This window comes from Carassius auratus, chromosome 42, assembly GCF_003368295.1.
Source record: "Carassius auratus strain Wakin chromosome 42, ASM336829v1, whole genome shotgun sequence".
NCBI lineage: Eukaryota > Metazoa > Chordata > Actinopteri > Cypriniformes > Cyprinidae > Carassius > Carassius auratus.
The window spans coordinates 4,558,788-4,580,020 of NC_039284.1; the positions used below are offsets into that span (position 1 = coordinate 4,558,788).

Below are 21,233 nucleotides of genomic sequence, written 5' to 3' on the forward strand. Positions count from 1 at the left end.
GCCTTGTACACCGATTGGTCTGCTTCAAGTCGAACACACAGCTGCTTGTGCCACCTTATGACAATAGACTGACACTTCACACTTTGAGGCTAAATTGCCCACCCCTACATATAGCCTAGATTGGGAACTTGACTCAGAAGATATGATGGGTCATCCCTTCTCATGCCACTCTCTCACTCCATTTCTTCTCATGCTGGTTTACAGATATACAGATATATGCTGTCATGTGCTAAGGCAGAATTCCAGAGAAGGGGAGAGGAATGGGAGGGGAGGGGAGGGGAGGGAGGGAGGGAGGGAGGGAGGGAGGGAGGGAGTGTGTGTGTGAGAGAGAGAGAGAGAGAGAGAGGGGGAGGGAGCAATGTCAACAATTTTGATTCCAGCACAGTCAGCTGAAATCCAGGCTCTGGCACAGTAGCACTCATGTTGCTCTCAGTGAAAATAGCATTTTGCTTTTATATAACCTTTTAAAGCACAGATTTAACAACAGCTTGAAATAAAATAAAAGTAATAGGCCTGAGAGGACTTGGATGTGTACATTTAAAGGACGCTAGTAAATATTCTGGTTGACAGTGAATAGGGCAAGGATGAGATATCCAAAAGGGCTGGTCTCTGAAGTGGGTAAGTACTTGCATCCTTCTAAGATCAAATGCACATCTTTAGTGCATCAAAGACATTTTACATTAAAAAGCAGGTTTATGTGAGGTCTGGCAGATGTAAGCTGTCTGTGAAAAAAGAAAGTGTGTGGCTGTTTCCGCTGCCTGTGACAGCACATTTTAGAATAATGTAAAACTCAGCCCCTGGTCCATAATTTCTTGAGCATCTGATTCAGCATTCTGATTGAACACTGTTCACCATGACGGTTTTTAATTGCATAGGATATCATTGGAAACACTTAGAAAATACAGTGAACTGCAACATGTACAGGGAAAGTCAATTATAATGTAACATCTTTTTAATGTAAACATTCTGATTAACATGTAACTCAGTTCAAGTTCACGTTTGCATATGGTCTTTTTGTACGTATATATGTTATAATATTATATTTATGTTGCATAAATATCTGAATATATGATGCGTTTCCCTGTGTTGAATAAGCTGGCAGGATTTCAGTTTACCGGTGTTCATTCAGGTCTTCAGCTTCAGCACATGTAGCTTGTGCACAACAGCAATTCACAACATTAATAACTATCATTGTTAATGTCATAAACATAATATTATAAAGAGAATATTACCGTAATAAAAAAAAAAGTTGTGAATTATTTAGGTTTATCTGCCGTGTTTCAGCGTGCTGTTACAGGTAGAGCCAAGAGCGTGTCCAAGACACATCTGATCTATTCAGGGTTTGTAGCGCAGGTGAATTGCAATATTGGAAATAGGCTACTTATGTTTTAAACCGTGAAAACAAGATATCATACAAACAATGTGCAAACCTTGTACAAGTCAAAATTTTGCCGGTGAATGGCTTTCACCATGATAGTGAAAGTAAAAACTGATGGCACTTTCGGCATCTGTTTTCGCACACATTAACAGTGCACATTGTCTCAGAGACGAATCTTCTAATATGTGGTATATATAACTGTTTGAATATATTTTAATGTTTCTCTTGTGGCCCGAAAGAAAACATTATTTGTGTGGAACAGGTTGTTTTTGAAAGTCGGTACATAAAATAAAGCTGCTCTTTTGTTTCATTAATAAAGTGCTACTGAAGTTTAACTATTTCATTTAGGCTATGGGCCTATAATTAATTGTAGGCTATAATAAACCTGTTTTAAAATACTATTTTGTCAGTTATGCGGTGATGCGCTATGAAATTGTTACGAAGCAAATTAATTTGTAATATTCATTTAATAATAAAAGTAACCTAATAACAATAGGCAGAAAATAATAGGCCTACATTAATTGGAAATGCCAGATACTCTTTAATAATAACAATATTTAATGATTTTGACAATATCTCTGGCTATAGTCCTTACATGATTGTCCTCTTTCAACACACTCCATCTTCTTATCGCCTTACTTTTTTTTTTTTTTATACACGTAATTAATGTTGTCCAGGACCTAGTTTTCATTATTTAAGCATTATTTTATTTATTTGTAAGGCTGCTTTCGGTTTGATTTATGTTGAAGTATTTAATGCCTTTTAATGTTTTTTTTTTTTTGGTAATCAGGCTCTCAAAAAGTATGTAGTAATGTGGATTTAGATTTATCGGCCAACATATTGATTATCAGCTTTCATATTTAATATACATGCCTAAGCTAAACAAAACATGCTAATCACATACAAATCTTGATGGTGGGACACAGTCACCCACTGCTTTCTGACTTTGGGAGAATCTTCAAGTTTCTGGTTTCTGTTCAGTACAACTAGGTGTGTCTGTTACCCTTGTTATGGGTGTTTGGTCAGTCTTAAATCTTTCAGATGGTAAGAATAGAGTTGATCACTCTTATTAGGAAAAAGCTGTGCAAGCATACATCATTATTTTTAAATCAACTTCAAATGCAGTCTCTCACAAAGTTGCCATTCGCATTTTCCCGTCTAGCGCCATGTCGTTTAATTAGCAAATGCATTTGCGCCCATTTGTGCGCCCATAATATTCATGCTAGAAACATGCTAACAGCATGGCTATTAACTTGTTAGCCATTCTAACAACATGCTAATCATACTAGAAACATGCTAGAGACATGCTAATCATGCTAGAATCATGATAGCAACATGTTTGAGACATGTTAAATCATGCTAGCAACATGCTAATTCATGTAAAATGTGCTAGTTGGGTATTAATTAATGTAAATAATGTTAGAACATGTTAATTCATGTTAGAAACGTGTTCTTTTTAAAACTTCAGTTTCAACAATTAAAATTAAACTTTAAGCTTTTCAAAGCTATTCCAAACCTTCAGGCTGCCTCAGAAGCCTGTCCGAGATCAGTTTCATGTGGTGCCTACATTAAAAACACTGCCTGCAAAGTCATAGCCAGATAGGGCAGCGAGGCAGCAAGTCAGCGGCCTAGCTTTCGGATGCAGCCAGTGTTTTTTTTTTTTTTTTTTTTTTTTTTTTTTTGGCTGCAGTACATGAGGAGTGCAAGGGAACTGTTCTACTTGGCTATGTTTTTGAAGTCAGGGTAGACACACATTGCCTGTTGTTATGCCTGGTTGAATTTAACACTTGAGCAAGCAGTGTAATTCCTTTACAATCAAATGTGTGATTACCACCCTTTGATGTATATTTAGTTCCCAGTCAGATGTTGTGAACATGACTTGCTTCCATTTCCAAAGCAAAATCTGGAACACAGGTTGGAGTTTTAACATTGTTTCAGTTACGTGTTGTACTTAGTTAACTTGTCTTAATATTTTTACAGAATTGAAGCTGTGCCATCAATGGGATTTAGACCAAATAAGGAAACAGTTTGGTTTTCACACACTATTGGACGCTCAGTGACATATGGGAAATGCTCTGTGATCTAATGGAATGTTGAACATCTAACTAACCAGTGACTCTGGCTATAAATGGTGTCCAATTCATATCAGTCAATCATCAATTTGTGGGAGTCTCAGCAATTGTAATTGTCTACTTTGGGGAATAAGTGGGTCAGTAGTGCTACATGCTTGAGAGTGTCCTGAATTCCACCTTATGCCCGCATCCTATAAACATCTGTACTGTTTATGGCAAGCTGATTGTAAAAGCGCCTTGTTTATTTTCGGCAGATAACTTTGGGAAACCTAAAGTGTGGTGCGCTAAAGATCTGGAAAGTGCTGAAGAAGTTTTCTGAATAAGATTGAAAAGACTTTGGAAAATTATTAAGTCCGGCTGAATAGTGTACATCAGCATTTTCAGTTAACTTTCCACATTAAAGTTTTTTCTGAAGGTACAATTAACTTAATTAATGCATCATGTTTTTGTATTTGTTTTAAATTATGAGCACATTGTATGCCATTTTACTTTTCAAAAAAATAATTTTGATAATTTTTCCACTTGTAAATGTAAATGCAAATGTAAATCCATTATGTCCTTGGCCTCTGATATCTATAATCCTCTCTGATTTCTATTTTAAAGAAGAGAAGCACAGCAGTTAAATTGTAAACTGCACTGTAATTCTGGCTTATTGCAACTTGTAGTCTTCTGTTTTAATTCTAAGAACTTTTGTTAAAGTGAATGATTTCACAGTGCCCGAAAGCAGATGTGGGCATGGTTTGAATTTGGGAGAGATAATGAATGAAATAGGGCTTATTAACATTATTTGTGAATCCTTGCTTTCCAGTGATGTAGCAGAATGATTTAAACTTTAAGAAAGGCACATTTAGAAGATGTTTATGACGAATCTTAATTTTCAGTCAGTTTTTTTCCTCACCTCTAAACCAAAAATCAAAAAAAAAAAAATTTTTGGGAAATCAAAAATTACCTGTATTACAGTGTATGATGTAGCTGTCAATCAGTGTAAACAATGTGCAAAGTAATTAAACCAAAAAGTACACGTCTAAAGTAAGGAGTCGACTCTGAATCGCTGAAACGAGTCGTTATAGATTTGAAATCTTTTGCCCATCTCTATGTACGTCACTAGGAACACTTTGCATAATAATCTCCACCTACCGTCTTGGGAGAAACGGAACTCTGACCTGCCCCACCCCCCCACAAAGACGCTCTGGTTGGTGTGATAGCATCATGTCGAGGAGACAGTGTGTTTTTAATTGTAAAGGCAAGTTTGTTTTATTTTCACTGCCAAAGAATGAAGATCAGAAGAACCAATGGCTAAAACTCATTTTTACCACAATACCAGAGCAGTACAACAAATCCAATCCATTGTACAACAATGTGTTCACAACATTTCACTGATGACTGCTTTTCTAATCTTGGTGAGTACAAGGCGGGATTTTCAAAGCGTTTGGCCATAAAAGAGGGTTCATCACCAACTTTATTTAGACCAACGAGCATCTCCGAATACAACGCGAAGTATGATTATGAAGTTATGTGTTTGTTTTCTCCCGAGCATCTTATCAGTATGTGTGCTGTCTGCGCTGATCTTCACTTACAAAAACGTCATTAAAATGAAGCGTAACTCTGTGAATACTCAACGAAGAGACATGAGAGAAAAAATCCATAGAGAGCTTGACATGTCTACTTTAAAACTAAACAAGTGCTGGCAAAAACAGATAATCTGTGATAAAGTAATCCATATGAAAACAACGCCATATCTGTTTTTCATGTCTCCCTTCATTATATATAATGTGACCACGCCCCCGCGCTGAACGTGCTATTCAGATTCAAACTGAAGCGCGCTGCTTGAATACACCCACACAGAAGAAAAAGCAGCGAGACTGTTCAAGTTTTTTTATTTTACTGTTTGCTTTGCGATAAGAGGAATAAGTCATAATTCACCCCAAACAGATGCTAACGCATTGTTTACCGTGAAGTTGTGTGCTGAACAACCAATCAAAACTATGTCAGTTGACCAATCAGAACACAGTATGCAACCGAAAGGTGGGGTTTAAGGAAACTGAATCTTTTGAACAGCTTTGCACGAACCTATTGGGGATCTCTGAGAATTGAGGTAATTTTAAAATGATATTTTGACAAAATGACAATGTTTTTTAACCTTGGATGGATTTAAACCCAATGTACAGGACTTATAAACAGTGATAAGAAGCTTAGAATTTTCATCTTACTGGCTCTTTAAACTGAGAACTTCTTCAGTTGCATCTCTTTTCCTTCTGGAGCACCTTAGATTATAAATTAATAGTAGTTATTTAGATTGATGTGGTCATTTATAAAATATAAAATGATTGTAAGAATCCACTCGCCAGCCCAAAAAGGGGAATCCAGCAGCCTGGTCGAAGGTTTCATGCGTATTCGGTCTTTTAATTGTTCTTCTGAATTTATCAGTATTTAGTTTGAATTTTTGTCTATCTCTGTGTTCAATCTGACTCCAGTTTCACGTGATCATTACATTTGGGCAATATTTCATCACAAGATGATTACAGATATTGATTGTTTATTAATTATTAATTTAGATATTTGAGTATTCTTGAAATCCCATACTTTCAATTATTTTGTTCATTAGGGACCAGGTATCGCACATTTATTTACACTCGGATTTACACCCGGGCGATTTTAGTTAACCCACGGACACGAACTTGTTAGTTCCAACTGTACTCAGAGGATGCAGAGTGGTTATAATACTTTTCAGTGAGCTGCCCCCTGCATGCTCATAACAAAAAGTGTTATTTTTATAACCACTAGAGCTACACTGTGTTAAGCCAGTCACAGTCATAAATCGGAAATCCCTTATGGTGTTCCCCATGATTCATACATTAATGCTTTAATATTATTTGTACTGATCACAGATTTGCACAGATTAAATCTTATTTATTATCAGTCAGGTAAATATGTATAATGCCAATTTACATAGTCAATTCAAAGATATCAAATCAATACAACACATTCAGTTCTCAAAGATAAAACTAGGAGTAAAGGATGCATACCTGACTTCTGGAAAATGCATATTATAGAGTGTGTGGACACACTCCATACTACAGGCTCTCTGGCTTCAGAATCACAAAGTAGTATTTCGTCACTTCCCTTATATACTCAGACCAGACAACAAAGAAATCTTCAAATCAGTTTTGATTTGTTAGGTTCTCGTGGCCCCAGGGTCACACCAGGCTTGGAAGCATTCCCAGATACCCTAAAATGGAACACACCCATTCCTGAGCAGAACACAATTCTACAAAGGTTTTCAATATTTATTATAATATAAGTAACTTCTGTGAAATTGAGACCAATTTACCAATCGCTCAAAGACCTTTAAAATTACATGAAAACACAAAAGGTTTACGTTCATGAATCCTGAAGATATGGTATAGATATAGTCTATAGTCACAGAGGTCAGTTAATTCTCAGCACATAGAGACTCTTTCACCTAGATATCACACTATAGAGACTGTGTCTGTTCCACGAACTAGAAAATACAAAAAACGTCCAAACCAAGTTAAGGTTAACAATTTAATTGAGGTTCAACAAATAAAAAACAAATGCAATATGGATAAACAAATGATAAAGATTGGCTTATTGAATATCAGATCCATTTCTACGAAAACACTTTTTGTAAATAATATGATAACTGATCATAATATAGATGTGCTCTGCTTGACAGAAACCTGGCTAAAACCTGATGATTACATTATTTTAAATGAGTCCACCCCCCAAGATTATTGTTATAAACACGTGCCGCGTCTAAAAGGCAAAGGGGGAGGTGTTGCTTCAATTTATAATAACGTTTTCAGGATTTCTCAGAGGGCAGGCTTCAAGTATAACTCGTTTGAAGTAATGGTGCTTCATATAACATTATCCAGAGAAACCAATGTTAATGATAAATCCCCTGTTATGTTTGTACTGGCTACTGTATACAGGCCACCAGGGCACCATACAGACTTTATTAAAGAGTTTGGTGATTTTACATCCGAGTTAGTTCTGGCTGCAGATAAAGTCTTAATAGTTGGTGATTTTAATATCCATGTCGATAATGAAAAAGATGTATTGGGATCAGCATTTATAGACATTCTGAACTCTATTGGTGTTAGACAACACGTTTCAGGACCTACTCATTGTCGAAATCATACTCTAGATTTAATACTGTCACATGGAATAGATGTTGATAGTGTTGAAATTATTCAGCCAAGTGATGATATCTCAGATCATTATTTAGTTCTGTGTAAACTTCATATAGCCAAAATTGTAAATTCTACTTCTTGTTACAAGTATCGAAGAACCATCACTTCTACCACAAAAGACTGCTTTTTAAGTTATCTTCCTGATGTATCCGAATTCCTTAGCATATTCAAAACCTCAGAACAACTTGATGATGTAACAGAAACTATGGACTCTCTCTTTTCTAGCACTTTAAATACAGTTGCTCCTTTACGCTTAAGAAAGGTTAAGGAAAACAGTTTGACACCATGGTATAATGAGCATACTCGCACCCTAAAGAGAGCAGCCCGAAAAATGGAGCGCAGCTGGAGGAAAACAAAACTAGAGGTATTTCGTATTGCTTGGCGGGAAAGTAGCGTATCCTACAGAAAAGCATTAAAAACTGCTAGATCTGATTACTTTTCTTCTCTTTTAGAAGAAAACAAACATAACCCCAGGTATTTATTCAATACAGTGGCTAAATTAACGAAACATAAAGCCTCAACAAGTGTTGACATTTCCCAACACCACAGCAGTAATGACTTTATGAACTACTTTACTTCTAAAATCGATACTATTAGAGATAAAATTGCAACCATTCAGCCGTCAGCTACAGTTTCGCATCAGACAGTGCACTATAGACCCCCTGAGGAACAGTTCCACTCATTCTCTACTATAGGAGAGGAAGAATTGTATAAACTTGTTAAATCATCTAAACTTACAACATGTATGTTAGACCCTATACCATCTAAGCTCTTAAAAGAGGTGCTTTCAGAAGTCATAGGTCCTCTTCTGACTATTATTAATTCCTCATTGTTATTAGGACATGTCCCCAAAACCTTCAAACTGGCTGTTATTAAGCCTCTCATAAAAAAGCCACAACTTGACCCCAGAGAACTAGTTAATTATAGACCAATCTCGAATCTCCCTTTTCTGTCCAAGATACTAGAAAAGGTGGTATCCTCACAATTATATTCCTTCTTAGAGAAAAATGGTATATGTGAGGATTTCCAGTCAGGATTTAGACCGTATCATAGTACTGAAACTGCTCTCCTTAGAGTTACAAATGATCTGCTCTTATCATCTGATCGTGGGTGTATCTCTCTATTAGTTTTATTGGATCTTAGTGCTGCGTTTGACACAATTGACCACAACATTCTTTTGCATAGACTTGAACACTTTGTTGGCATCAGTGGAAGTGCATTAGCATGGTTTAAATCGTACTTATATGACCGCCATCAGTTCGTAGCAGTGAATGAAGATGTATCATATCGATCACAAGTGCAGTATGGAGTACCTCAAGGCTCAGTTCTAGGGCCGCTACTCTTCACGCTTTATATGTTACCCTTGGGAGATATCATCAGGAAACATGGTGTTAGCTTTCACTGTTATGCTGATGATACGCAGCTCTATATTTCCTCGCAGCCCGGTGAAACACACCAATTTGAAAAACTAATGGAATGCATAGTCGATATAAAAAATTGGATGACGAGTAATTTCTTACTGCTAAATTCAGAAAAAACAGAGGTGTTAATCATAGGGCCTAAAAACTCTACTTGTAATAACCTAGAACACTGTCTAAGACTTGATGGTTGCTCTGTCAATTCTTCGTCATCAGTTAGGAACCTAGGTGTGCTACTTGATCGCAATCTTTCCTTAGAAAGCCACGTTTCTAGCATTTGTAAAACTGCATTTTTCCATCTCAAAAATATATCTAAATTACGGCCTATGCTCTCAATGTCAAATGCAGAAATGTTAATCCATGCATTTATGACTTCAAGGTTAGACTACTGTAATGCTTTATTGGGTGGTTGTTCTGCACGCTTGGTAAACAAACTACAGCTAGTCCAAAATGCAGCAGCAAGAGTTCTTACTAGAACCAGGAAGTATGACCATATTAGCCCGGTCCTGTCCACACTGCACTGGCTCCCTATCAAACATCGTATAGATTTTAAAATATTGCTTATTACTTATAAAGCCCTGAATGGTTTAGCACCTCAGTATTTGAATGAGCTCCTTTTACATTATACTCCTCTACGTCCGCTACGTTCTCAAAACTCAGGCAATTTGATAATACCTAGAATATCAAAATCAACTGCGGGCGGCAGATCCTTTTCCTATTTGGCGCCTAAACTCTGGAATAACCTACCTAACATTGTTCGGGAGGCAGACACACTCTTGCAGTTTAAATCTAGATTAAAGACCCATCTCTTTAACCTGGCATACACATAACATACTAATATGCTTTTAATATCCAAATCCGTTAAAGGATTTTTAGGATTAACATTTATATATCACCCAATAAATGGTATAAGAATGTGAAATCTTGGAAAGAATATGAATAACAAATCGTCCCCTTGGAATTATAAGGTTCTATCTGCATTCTGAGTAGTTTTGAGATATTGAGCTTTAAAGTTTTTGTGTTCCATAGACTTCTGTTTATAGAACCTTTTTGTTTTTTCAATAAAAAATCCCAAAATGTACACAACTTAAAATAAAACATCACATAATGTAAATAAATTGTCACAGAATAAGAATATGTGAATAACTCAATTTTGACAAAAATGTCAGATAGAACCTTATAATTCCAAAGGGACGAAATAGCCATAGTAACATTTAAATGTCTGTGTACAGAATGTATGACTCCTGTGCCATTTATTTATTTATTTTGTCAGAACTGGCATATTGTTGTACAAATTTAGTCAGTTATATTGGTTGCATGTGACAGTTAGGATGAAACATTTTAACACCCCTTCCCTAAAGGCTGCAGTCATTCTCTTATCTGACAAGATGGGAGAGAGGAAGTGATTTGGAGTGAATAGAGGAGAGATAGGGAGGGTTTGGCTTGCCCATCATCTCTGTTGCACGTAGGCATTTAAAGATGCAGTATGTTATATTGACACACAGCTAGCTGCATTCCAAATTCAAGTCTTTCCTCCTCAGACTTGACACTCATGTGGGTTGTCAGATTAAGGACATGCAAATGCATAAATGTATTTAAATGTAAAATTTATAACACTGGTTTCAGGGCTTCGCTACACAACATGTATTAGGGTATTTAATCCAAAAACAATGCATGTTTGGAGAAATATATCAGTTTTCACGTTACTTAATTTATCTGTAGAAAGAATAATGATTTTTATTTGCTTTCCTCTAAGTTATGTGATTTGATAGGTGTGAAAGAGCATAAAAGACTTAGTTCTGCCTGTCTTCTGGAACTTATGACTGACGCACAATCTGATGACTCTGATATGTTTATATTAATAAACATACGTAAATATATAGGTGCATCTCAATATATTGGAACAACGTGGAAAAAAAAATTTATTTCAGTAATTCACCTCAAATTGTGTAACTCGTGTATTAAATAAATTCATTACACACAGACTGAAGTAGTTTAAGTCTTTGGTTCTTTTTAATTTTGATGATTTTGGCTCACATTTGACAAAAACCCACCAATTCACTATCTCAACAAATTAGAATACTTTATAAGACCAATAAAAAATAAAAAAAATTTTGTGAATTGTTGGCTTTCTGGAAAGTATGTTAATTTACTGTACATGTACTCAATACTTGGTAGGGGCTCCTTTTAATTTAATTACTGCCTTAATTCGACGTGGCACTGCTGAGGTGGTATGGAAGTCCAGGTTTTATTGACAGTGGACTTCAGCTCATCTGCATTTTTGTGCATTTTGCATTTTTTCCTCTTGACAAGACCCCATAGAGGTTTAGGTCTGGAGAGTTTGCTGGCCAGTCAAGCACACAAACACCATGGTTATTTAACCAACTTTTGGTGCTTTTGGCAGTGTGGGCAGGTGCCAAATCTTGCTGGAAAAGGAAAGCAGAATCTTCAAAAAACTTGTCAGCAGAAGAAAGCATGAAGTGCTCCCTGGTAAAGGGGAGCATTGAATTTGGTTTTCAAAAATCACAATAGGTCAAAACCAGCAGATGATATTGCACCCCAAATCTTCACAGACTGTGGAAACTTAACACTGGACTTCAAGCAACTTAGGCTATGAGCTTCTCCACCCTTCATCCAGAATCTAGGACCTTGGTTTCCAAATGAAATACAAAACTTGCTCTCATCTGAAAAGAGGACTTTGGACCACTTGGCAACACTCCAGTTCTCCCTAGCCCAGGTAAGATGCCTCTGACATTGTCTGTGGTCCAGCAAATTCCTTGACACCTCTGTGTGTGGTGGCTTTTGATGCCCTGACTCCAGCTACAGTCCATTCCTTGTGAAGTTCACTCAAATTCTTATATCAATTTTGCTTGACAGTCCTCATAAGACTGTGGTTCTCTTGGTTGGTTGTGCATCTTTGTCCTCCAAACTTTTTCCTTCCACTCAACTTTCTGTTAACATGCTTGTATACAGCACTCTGTGAATAGACAGCTTATTTGGCAATGAATGTTTAGCCTAGTGAACCAAACTGAGAGATCATTTTGAAGGCTAAGGAAACCTTTGCAGGTGTTTTGAGTTGATTAGCTGATTGGCATGTCACCATATTCTAATTTGTTGAGATTCGTTGATGGTTTTTTTTTTTTTGTTAAATGTGAGCCAAAATTATCACAATTATAAGAACCAAAGACTTAAACTACTTACGTATGTGTGTACTGAATTTATTTAATACACAAGTTTTACAATTTGAGTTAAATCACTGAAATAAATTAACTTGATGCACCTGTAGTTACGAGTCATTTCACAGCCCTCTCTTCATTAAAGGATGAGTAAAATGGATGAGTCTTCGAATATTTATGGTCAAATTACAAAATTTGTTTATCGTTGCCTAGAAACTAGGGGAGGCTCAACTTCCCTAGAGGCTCAAATCCACCAGTAGGAATATGGAGAGGAAAAGCTAGAAAAGGAAAGGGAAGATTTATGATTTTGCAGAAAATCTGCCTAAGACAAACGCTGCTGATCACACAAGCAAGAAAAAGTAATGCAATAAACCAGATGAACAGTATGTATGAGAAGGAAATGCTCCTCCCTCTATCCTCCACTGACCTACTTCCAGCAGCGCATAGGATAATGTGTTGTGGTTGTGGCCCCATTTCCATCTCTGCCTGTCTGATTCTCTCTCTCTCTATATATACAGTATATACCACTATGCTTTTTAGAAAACACCGGTTACCCAGTATGCTCTGCCCTGTGGCAAAAAAAAAATGTATAAAGAGACAGCATGAAATTTTTTTGTACCCAAGTATGCACAAATTACATTCTTGGTTGTTTTCCAGTATGTCCACACATCCATACCTGCATTTATTTGTGGTGTTTTCAGTATCATTAATGAAGCAAGTGTAATGTATTCATTAGGGGTTCATTAGGGGTCATTCACAAAAGGCGGTATCTTTAGTTTAATGGAACCTTCTAATGCAACTAATTTAGAATGCTCTACATAGACTGCTGCTTCACTCTCCACACAGAAATATATTTCCTAACTCTCCTCACACGAATCTGAGACTTGACATAACCACAGTAAATTATTAAAGTTAGATACTAAATTTATCCCATTGTTTAAGTTAAAAGTACCATTTGTCTTTGCTGTTTTTATACTTATAATGTAGCTTTAAGGCTTAAACAAATGGTTATGCTGATTATGTTTTTAGTATGTAAACAATGACAATCTACTGTATATGGAGAGACTGTATTCATTTAATTGTTTGTTTGTAGTATTTAGTGGCAGACAGTCTTTCTTTAAGTCTTTCGCTCTTATTACATTCAATTCCAATAGCGAGCTTAGGTAAAATATGAACCTAATAAAAAGAAAGGAACACTATCTATATTATATAGGAGCGTTAGTATTAATAGTATGGTTTGTTATTGTCCTCTTGCATTATTGCATACCTGTCTCCTGTATTTTACCATTCTATCCCGCTATCATCCCACTTAAATATTTTCCCTTAATTTTAATCTTTCTTTAAAATATCCCGCTGGGCATATTTTATATGTTTGCTACATTTGCCTTCGGTAAAACTCCTGTAATTTGTATGGCCTAAATCTCATTATATGAATAATCACGTCAGTTGCCAGATCTTGTATGAAATGCATCTTTCTCACACGCAAAAAAAAAAGCCTAAGCCAAAACGACCATTATTTTTACTCAGAAAAGACACAGTTTGATATATACGCAATAATGAATATAATAAATTAATATTGTAATAATATTATATAATAATTTATACTTTTGCACCGCCCCAACCCCAAGCAACCCATTACCCCCATCATGGAAGTCATTCAGTATTATTATTATTATTTATTTTTTTAATTAATGGATCTGAATAAAAACCAATTCTTCTTTATCAAATATAACACCTTTTGCTTGGACATCCTTCTTTATATAGTGGAAACCAGTTTTTTTTTTAGCCAGTTGGGGCTTGTCTAGATAATTGATTACCTCAATTTATCCTGGCTGATCATCTTGGATAGACTTGTTCTAGCTACAAGACAACCTTGTACTGGCAAAAATCCAGCTACCATATTATGGCATAACATTTTGAATGCAAGCACTTGTAGGGTTTGATATCAGAAATAAGCAAGGCTGACAGATTTATTTCCTTGTCACAATTTTTTGGTGAGCCTAATGGAAACCACTGCCATTCTGATTATTGTGAACTTACTCATGAGAGCAGGGAGTCTAGGATATCTGGGCTTGTTTCCCTTTTTAGTTTTCTCTGTTCCGGTGAGTGTGATGGGTACAGCCACGACTTCTGGTAATTACTCATGTCCTCCCTCACTTTACTTCTCCATTGGCGAACATTGTAGCCTGAAAACAGAAAAGTCTTTGTTGTGCCCCAGTGATTATGCCAGCACATCCAGAGAGGTGCCAGGCAGTTCCATTCTCTGTGCCCACACTGACCAAAGAAGTTCTGGAGAGTGATGAAGGTTTTGCTTTTAAGAAACTCAGCTCCTTCAGTGCCACTCCAAACAGCTGAAGGGTTCAGCCTGTAGAACATCAGCCTCTATCTTTCATTGATGTTCCCATTCTGATGATGAGCAATTAAAGCTGTCAGACTGATGTGAAACTGCTTTAAATTCAACATCAGTGATGTGCAGCAGTTTAGGGAACACCATATCAGGGAATATTAAGGGCTTTAAAAGATATTAATAGAAAAAAAAAATAAAGATGGAAAAATCACAACTATTGTTAGGAGGCTTTAGCTTTTCTCAAGAGTTGTTTTTGAGTTTTTATTACTGTGGTAGAATGCTTAACACATTTATTCAGCTTCTTGCCGTTTGTCTTAAAGCGATAGTTCACCCAAAAATGAAAATTCTGTCATTATTTAATCACCCTCAAGTTGTTTCAAACCTGTATGAGTTTCTTTCTTCTGCTGCTAGTAACAATTGACTTCCTTAAATAAAAAAATACTATGGAAGTCGATGGCTAACAGCAACTTTTAGACTACAAACATTATTCAAAATATCTTGTGTTCTACAGAAGGTTTGGAACAACATATGAATGTGAGTAAATGATGACAAAATGTTCATTTTAGGGTGAACTAGATTTAAAAACCATATAGTTTGAGAAAAATTATTGTGTAAACATAGTTATCATGTGTGGTTTTTATTAAATCCTGATTGGCTCTTTTTTACTCTCTTTCAGATCATGCCCCCTAGATAGCAGAATCTTCGCTTGCTGGCTGTCAGCCCCTCCAGACTGGAGAGGATGCCTCCACGGAAGCGCACACGGCCCACCCTGGGCTTCCTGTGCTGCTTCAGCAGCAGTGAACCCCCTGAGATCAACCTGAAAGACAGTGTACCACTGCAGCTGCTGGAGTTCAGTGCCCCCATGCCCCCAGAGGAAGAACTGCATGCACGTTTCTCTGAATTAGTGGTTAGTATCTGCCAGCTATTCTGGCTGTAAGGTTTATGCCATCAAATATGTTTAATTTACAACTTGATCCTTTCAATGAATCTTTATCCATAAACCATGTAACACATATGTGGAAAATTCAAAGGGCTTACTGTGTGTCACAGTGACTTATCATCTAATTTCTAACATCAGGCAGTTTGGAGCACTTGTAGTACAAAATTTGATCATAAATAAGGCTGTAGGAATTACAGATTATTTGGCAGACTTGGATTATTGTGGTTTAGGCATATTCTTTCTAGTTCAGTGAAGCAAATTCAGTGCTGATCCCTGCTGCTGCCAAACAACAAGTAATGTTGGGGTGTACTCTACAAAGTACTTAAAGGGGGGGGTGAAATGCTATTTCATGCATACTGAGTTTTTTTACATTGTTAAAGAGTTGGATTCCCATGCTAAACATGGACAAAGTTTCAAAAATTAAGTTGTACGTCTGAAGGAGTATTTCTATTCCAAAAATACTCCTTCCGGTTTGTCACAAGTTTCGGAAAGTTTTTTTCGAGTATGGCTCTGTGTGACGTTAGATGGAGCGGAATTTCCTTATATGGGTCCTGAGGGCACGTCTGCCGGAAGAGCGCGCTCCCGTATAGCAGAGCACTGAGAGGCTGAGCACAGACAATCACTGATTGCCAGGGCAAGACAACCCTGCACAGATTACCAAAGAAAAAACAGCATTAAGGGACCAGTGGATGGAGTTTATTTTTACAGAGCATCAACGGAGTTGTGCAAGTGTTTGTGTTTGTTCCCTGCATTTCTAAAATGCTTGTTTTACAAACAAAGCCCAGTTTGACGACGGATTTGCGTATCATTTATTCTTAAGGATGATGCAATCCCAACGAAAAAGGGTCACGATCAGAGATGTATAGTAACGAAGTAGAACTACTTCACTACTGTACTTAAGTACTAAAAGACGGTATCTGTACTTTACTAGAGTATTATTTTTTTCTCCTACTTCCACTTTTACTTCAGTACATATTTTCGCTGAGTTTAATACTTTTACTCCGATATTTTTTTTTATGTGCTGCATCGTTACTCGTTACATTTATAAAAATGTTACGAATCATTCCATTACAAACCACTGCCAGAACTGTAGATGGGAGGTTTGATGAAGCTGGCACATCATTGAGCGAATCAAGCGATTAAGAAGACTGCGCATGCTGACTGAACTGCTGTGAAGAGAGAAATGAACACCGAGCCGAGTCAGATAATGACTCGTTCTCGAGTCAAGAACCGGTTGCATCGGTTCTCGGATGACCAGTAAGGTTAGTTCTTTCTGACAGTTCAATTCAATAAACCAGTTGAAGAAAACAGTTCACCGATTCTTTTGCGCTCGATGCAATTGGTCATTGGCCATGACTGCACCTGGGCTCATAACATTAACACAGAATCAGTTCGGTTCAGACACTATTTGTGTCGGTTTGCTTCAGGCTAAATCACACATGCGCAGTATCATCAGCTCCTCGGTTCACGAATCGGACGCGTCTGACAGAAACGGTTCTTGACTCATGAACGAGTCATTATCTGGCTCGGCTCGGTGTTCATCTTCAGTTCTCTCTTCTCAGCAGTTCAGTCAGTGTACTGTTTGAGTCAATGAATTACTCCGGGATATTGGTTTATTTTAACTCAGAGGGAGTGTCAGACACATTAAACAAGTTAACAGCTTAATTCATCTGTGGATTAATGCGTATTGGAGACGCGAACCGTTTAAAACGATTCAGTTCGATTTGGTGAACTGTTTCAAAAAGATCCGGTTACATCGAATGATTCATTCACGAACCGGATATCACAAACTGCTTTGTTTTGAACTGTCTAACAACAGACACGGAAGAGAAGCCAATGCTGAATAAAGTCGTATTTTTTGCTATTTTTGGACCGAAATGTATTTTCGATGCTTCAAAAAATTCTAAATGACCCTCTGATGTCTTACGGGTTTGAAACAACATGAGGGTAAGTTATTAATGACATAATTTTGCAAATTGGGCTAACTAACCCTAGTAACCGTTTTTTGTTTACAAAAAGTTACAGTCAAAGGAATTGTGATTGTCCTTTAGGTTAATCATTTGAAATGGTAAAAACAATATGTTCAAACTTTTGACTACTTTCTTTAATAGCTACATAACACAATACTTCTACTTTTACTTTCAGTACTTGAGTAGTAAATTTTAAAATAGACTACTTGCAATACTTAAGTACAAAAAATGTTGAATACTTTAGTACTTCTACTTAAGTGTGGTGCTTAAAGAGCACTTCAACTTCTACTCAAGTCACTTTTTTGATAGAGCACTTGTACTTTTACTCAAGTATCGGTCTCTAGTACTTTATACATCTCTGGTCACGATTGTGTGTTGGAACCACAGGCGGTGAGTAAAACTGCTTAAAATATCTCTGCCTCCTTGTTAGTGCGTCCGCCTCCGATCGGAGACCCGGGTTCGAGCCCCGCTCGGAGCGAGTCGTTGCTGCTGCTGCTCTCGTTCAGTTTCAGCCTTCACAGCTGTCACAGCTTCCAAACGCTCTCAACGCAAAAGCCTACTCGCGCTCGTGATTCTTTAGCTCCGCCCACACGTCACGCCTCCAGGCGCTCGTGTTTTTCCGGGAAAAATCGGTACAGACTATCTTTGTCTTATGAATATAATAAAACTAAATACTTTTTGAATACCTTATGAAGGATGCAGTACTACTCTATAGGTACTCCAGATTAACAGGATATTGAGTGAAAACGAGCATTTCACCCCCCCTTTAAATATCCAATTACAGGGGTTGTGACATGAGAAATACAATTTTTCTTTAATATTTTACAAACAAGAGGACTTTGTGTCATTAAAACATTTTTATAACTTTAATAAGCCTCCTCATTATAAACAACAAGCACAATAATCAAGCACAAAAATTGCTTTTTTTATATTGTGGGATTTTTGACATCAAATGAGAAAATATATTTGCACATGTCTGCCTTAACAGCAAGACATTATCGAATAGTTATACATCATTGCACCATAGGCCGCACCCACTGGCCTTCAGTTCTCATTGTTTGTAATTTGTCCGATACATTCTTACCTGACATAAAGTAAAAGTCAGGAATAATTGTATGGGTGCAAAAATTTCATTAAATTGTGATTAGGTAAAAGCTGCTATTGACATGCATATTGTCAGGGAAGCACAGTTCTGTGATCAGTAGTTAATCTCCATAAAATTTTCATCTGAAAGCCAGAAGGCACTCTCGCACGTGGAAACTCCAAATACACCCCGCATAAGAAATCCCTATTGATAGTTTTCACTGGACATCACAAACTTACAGGAACGCCCACCTGGAGGGCAAAAAAAACCTTTGCTCCACTGACCGCTAGTTATTTTCAGTTATGTTTATAATAAGAAGAAAAAAGAAAAGAAAAATTATAATGCTGATAGATAGATAGATAGATAGATAGATAGATAGATAGATAGATAGATAGATAGATAGATAGATAGATAGATAGAACTTACACAGTGAAGACTAATTAATTCACACAATATATTTCTTATTTATTGTAGTTTTTTGTTCTATTGCTTGTAGTCAAGTCAAGTCAAGTCACCTTTATTTATGTAGTGCTTTAAACAAAATACATTGCGTCAAAGCAACTGAACAACATTCATTAGGAAAACAGTCTGTCAATAATGCAAAATGACAAAGGCAGTTCATCATTGAATTCAGTGATGTCATCTCTGTTCAGTTTAAATAGTGTCTGTGCATTTATTTGCAATCAAGTCAACGATATCACTGTAGATGAAGTGGCCCCAACCAGGCAAGCCAGAGGCCACGGCGGCAAGGAACCGAAACTCCATCGGTGACCGAATGCAGAAAAAAACCTTTGGAGAAACCATGCTCCGTTGGGGGGCCAGTTCTCCTCTGACCAGACGAAACCAGCAGTTTAATTCCAGGCTGCTGCAAAGTCAGATTATGCAGAAGAATCATCTGTTTCCTGTGGTCTTGTCCTGATGGTCATCTGAGACAAGGTCTTTACAGGGGATCTGAATCTGTGGCTCTAGTTGTCCTGGTATCCGCTATCTTTCAGGGATGTAGAGGTCTGGATATGTACTGGATCCGGGTGACTGCAGTGACCCTCTGATCTGGATACAGACTGGATTTGGTGGCTACGGTGACCTCAGAAAAAGAGAGAAACAGACTAATATTAGCGTAGATGCCATTCTTCTAATGATGTAGCAAGTACATCGGCTGTTATGTGAAGTGTTTCCGGTTCCGGTTTATCTAATTAATGCAGCCTAAAAATCCTTTAACGGATTTGGATATTAAAAGCATATTAGTATGTTATGTGTAAGCCTTGTTGAAGAGATGGGTCTTTAATCTAGATTTAAACTGCAAGAGTGTGTCTGCCTCCCGAACAATGTTAGGTAGTTTAGGCGCCAAATAGGAAAAGGATCTGCCGCCCACAGTTGATTTTGATAGTTTTGAGAACGTAGCATACGTGGAGTATTTTAATGTAACAGGAGCTCATTCAAATACTGAGGTGCTAAAACATTCAGGGCTTTATAAGTAGTAAGCAATATTTTAAAATCCATAAGATGTTTGATAGGGAGCCAGTGCTGTGTTGACAGGACCGGGCTAATATGGTCATACTTCCTGGTTCTAGTAAGAACTCTTGCTGCGGCATTTTGGACTAGCTGTAGTTTGTTTACTAAGCGTGCAGAACAACAACCCAGTAAAGCATTACAATAATCTAACCTTGAGGTCATAAATGCATAGATTAACATTTCTGCATTTGACATTGAGAGCATAGACCATAATTTAGATATACTGTAATCATTTTCTTCTTCTTGTTTCATCACTGTTTATTTATCTCCAGGGATTTTTTTCTTCTTCTTGTATTAGTTTGATATCGACATTGGTGACAAGGATAATAAAAAAACCTGTGGTATCAAAAAATGTATATCATAAAAATTTTATTAAAATAAAAAATAACTTATATAAAATTACTCATATCGTGATTTTTGGTCATATCGCCCACTCTTATTTGTCACACTCTTTAATACCTTTGTTTTATTCTTTTCAGAGGTGATCTAAATATCTTGGCCTGTGAAACTGATGGAAAATGTATAGGCTCTTGCTGCAGTTTTATGGATGTTTTGCCCTCCAGGTCTTCAAGTCGGTCACGTGACTCAAAGCGATCAATAGCGGTTGCTGAAAAAACTAATTTAACTGCTTTCATTGCTTCAATGTGGGCAAAAAACATATGACTACGAAAATATATGGTTTACAATATTATATGGACCATGTTGTCAGTCATTACAATCGACATAGCCTTTATCACTGCTTAGAATACAATGAAATATGTTCCGTGCCTTATTCTTTGTAAGAAGCCACATCATTCAATTCAATGCAATTCAAGTTTATTTATATAGCGCTTTTTACAATACAAATCGTTACAAAGCAACTTTACAGAAAATTATGTTTCTACAATATTTAGTAGTAGCTTATGGTGGTGACTGTCAGTTTGTGCACGTTTGACAGGATTTTTAGAAAAAATGAATACACGACGTAGTCAGCCAGACGATGAACATTATTAATATTATTAATTAATAATTATTATATGATGCAGTCACACTTGTAGCAATATTTGTTAGTTCTGTTTGTTGATTCAGGGTTAGCATCATCTGAGGTCCTCTGAGGGTCAGCATCATCTCTTCTCAGGTGTT

The 21,233-nt window shown here is 36.9% G+C and overlaps 1 protein-coding gene across 5 annotated transcripts in view; it reads left to right on the plus strand.

Annotated features, from left to right (window-relative positions):
* The window catches only part of daam2 (dishevelled associated activator of morphogenesis 2), a 138,584-nt gene that overhangs the window by 28,976 nt on the left and 88,375 nt on the right, over window positions 1-21,233 (plus strand). For 4 of the 5 annotated variants that reach the window (XM_026229370.1, XM_026229373.1, XM_026229372.1 and 1 more), the window contains exon 2: window positions 15,282-15,512. In XM_026229370.1, the coding sequence (XP_026085155.1) occupies window positions 15,345-15,512 (168 nt within the window). In that variant the 5' untranslated portion in view covers window positions 15,282-15,344. Of the gene's footprint in view, window positions 1-370; window positions 619-15,281; window positions 15,513-21,233 lie in introns of those variants that run through there. The other variant, XM_026229371.1, reaches the window with a different exon arrangement.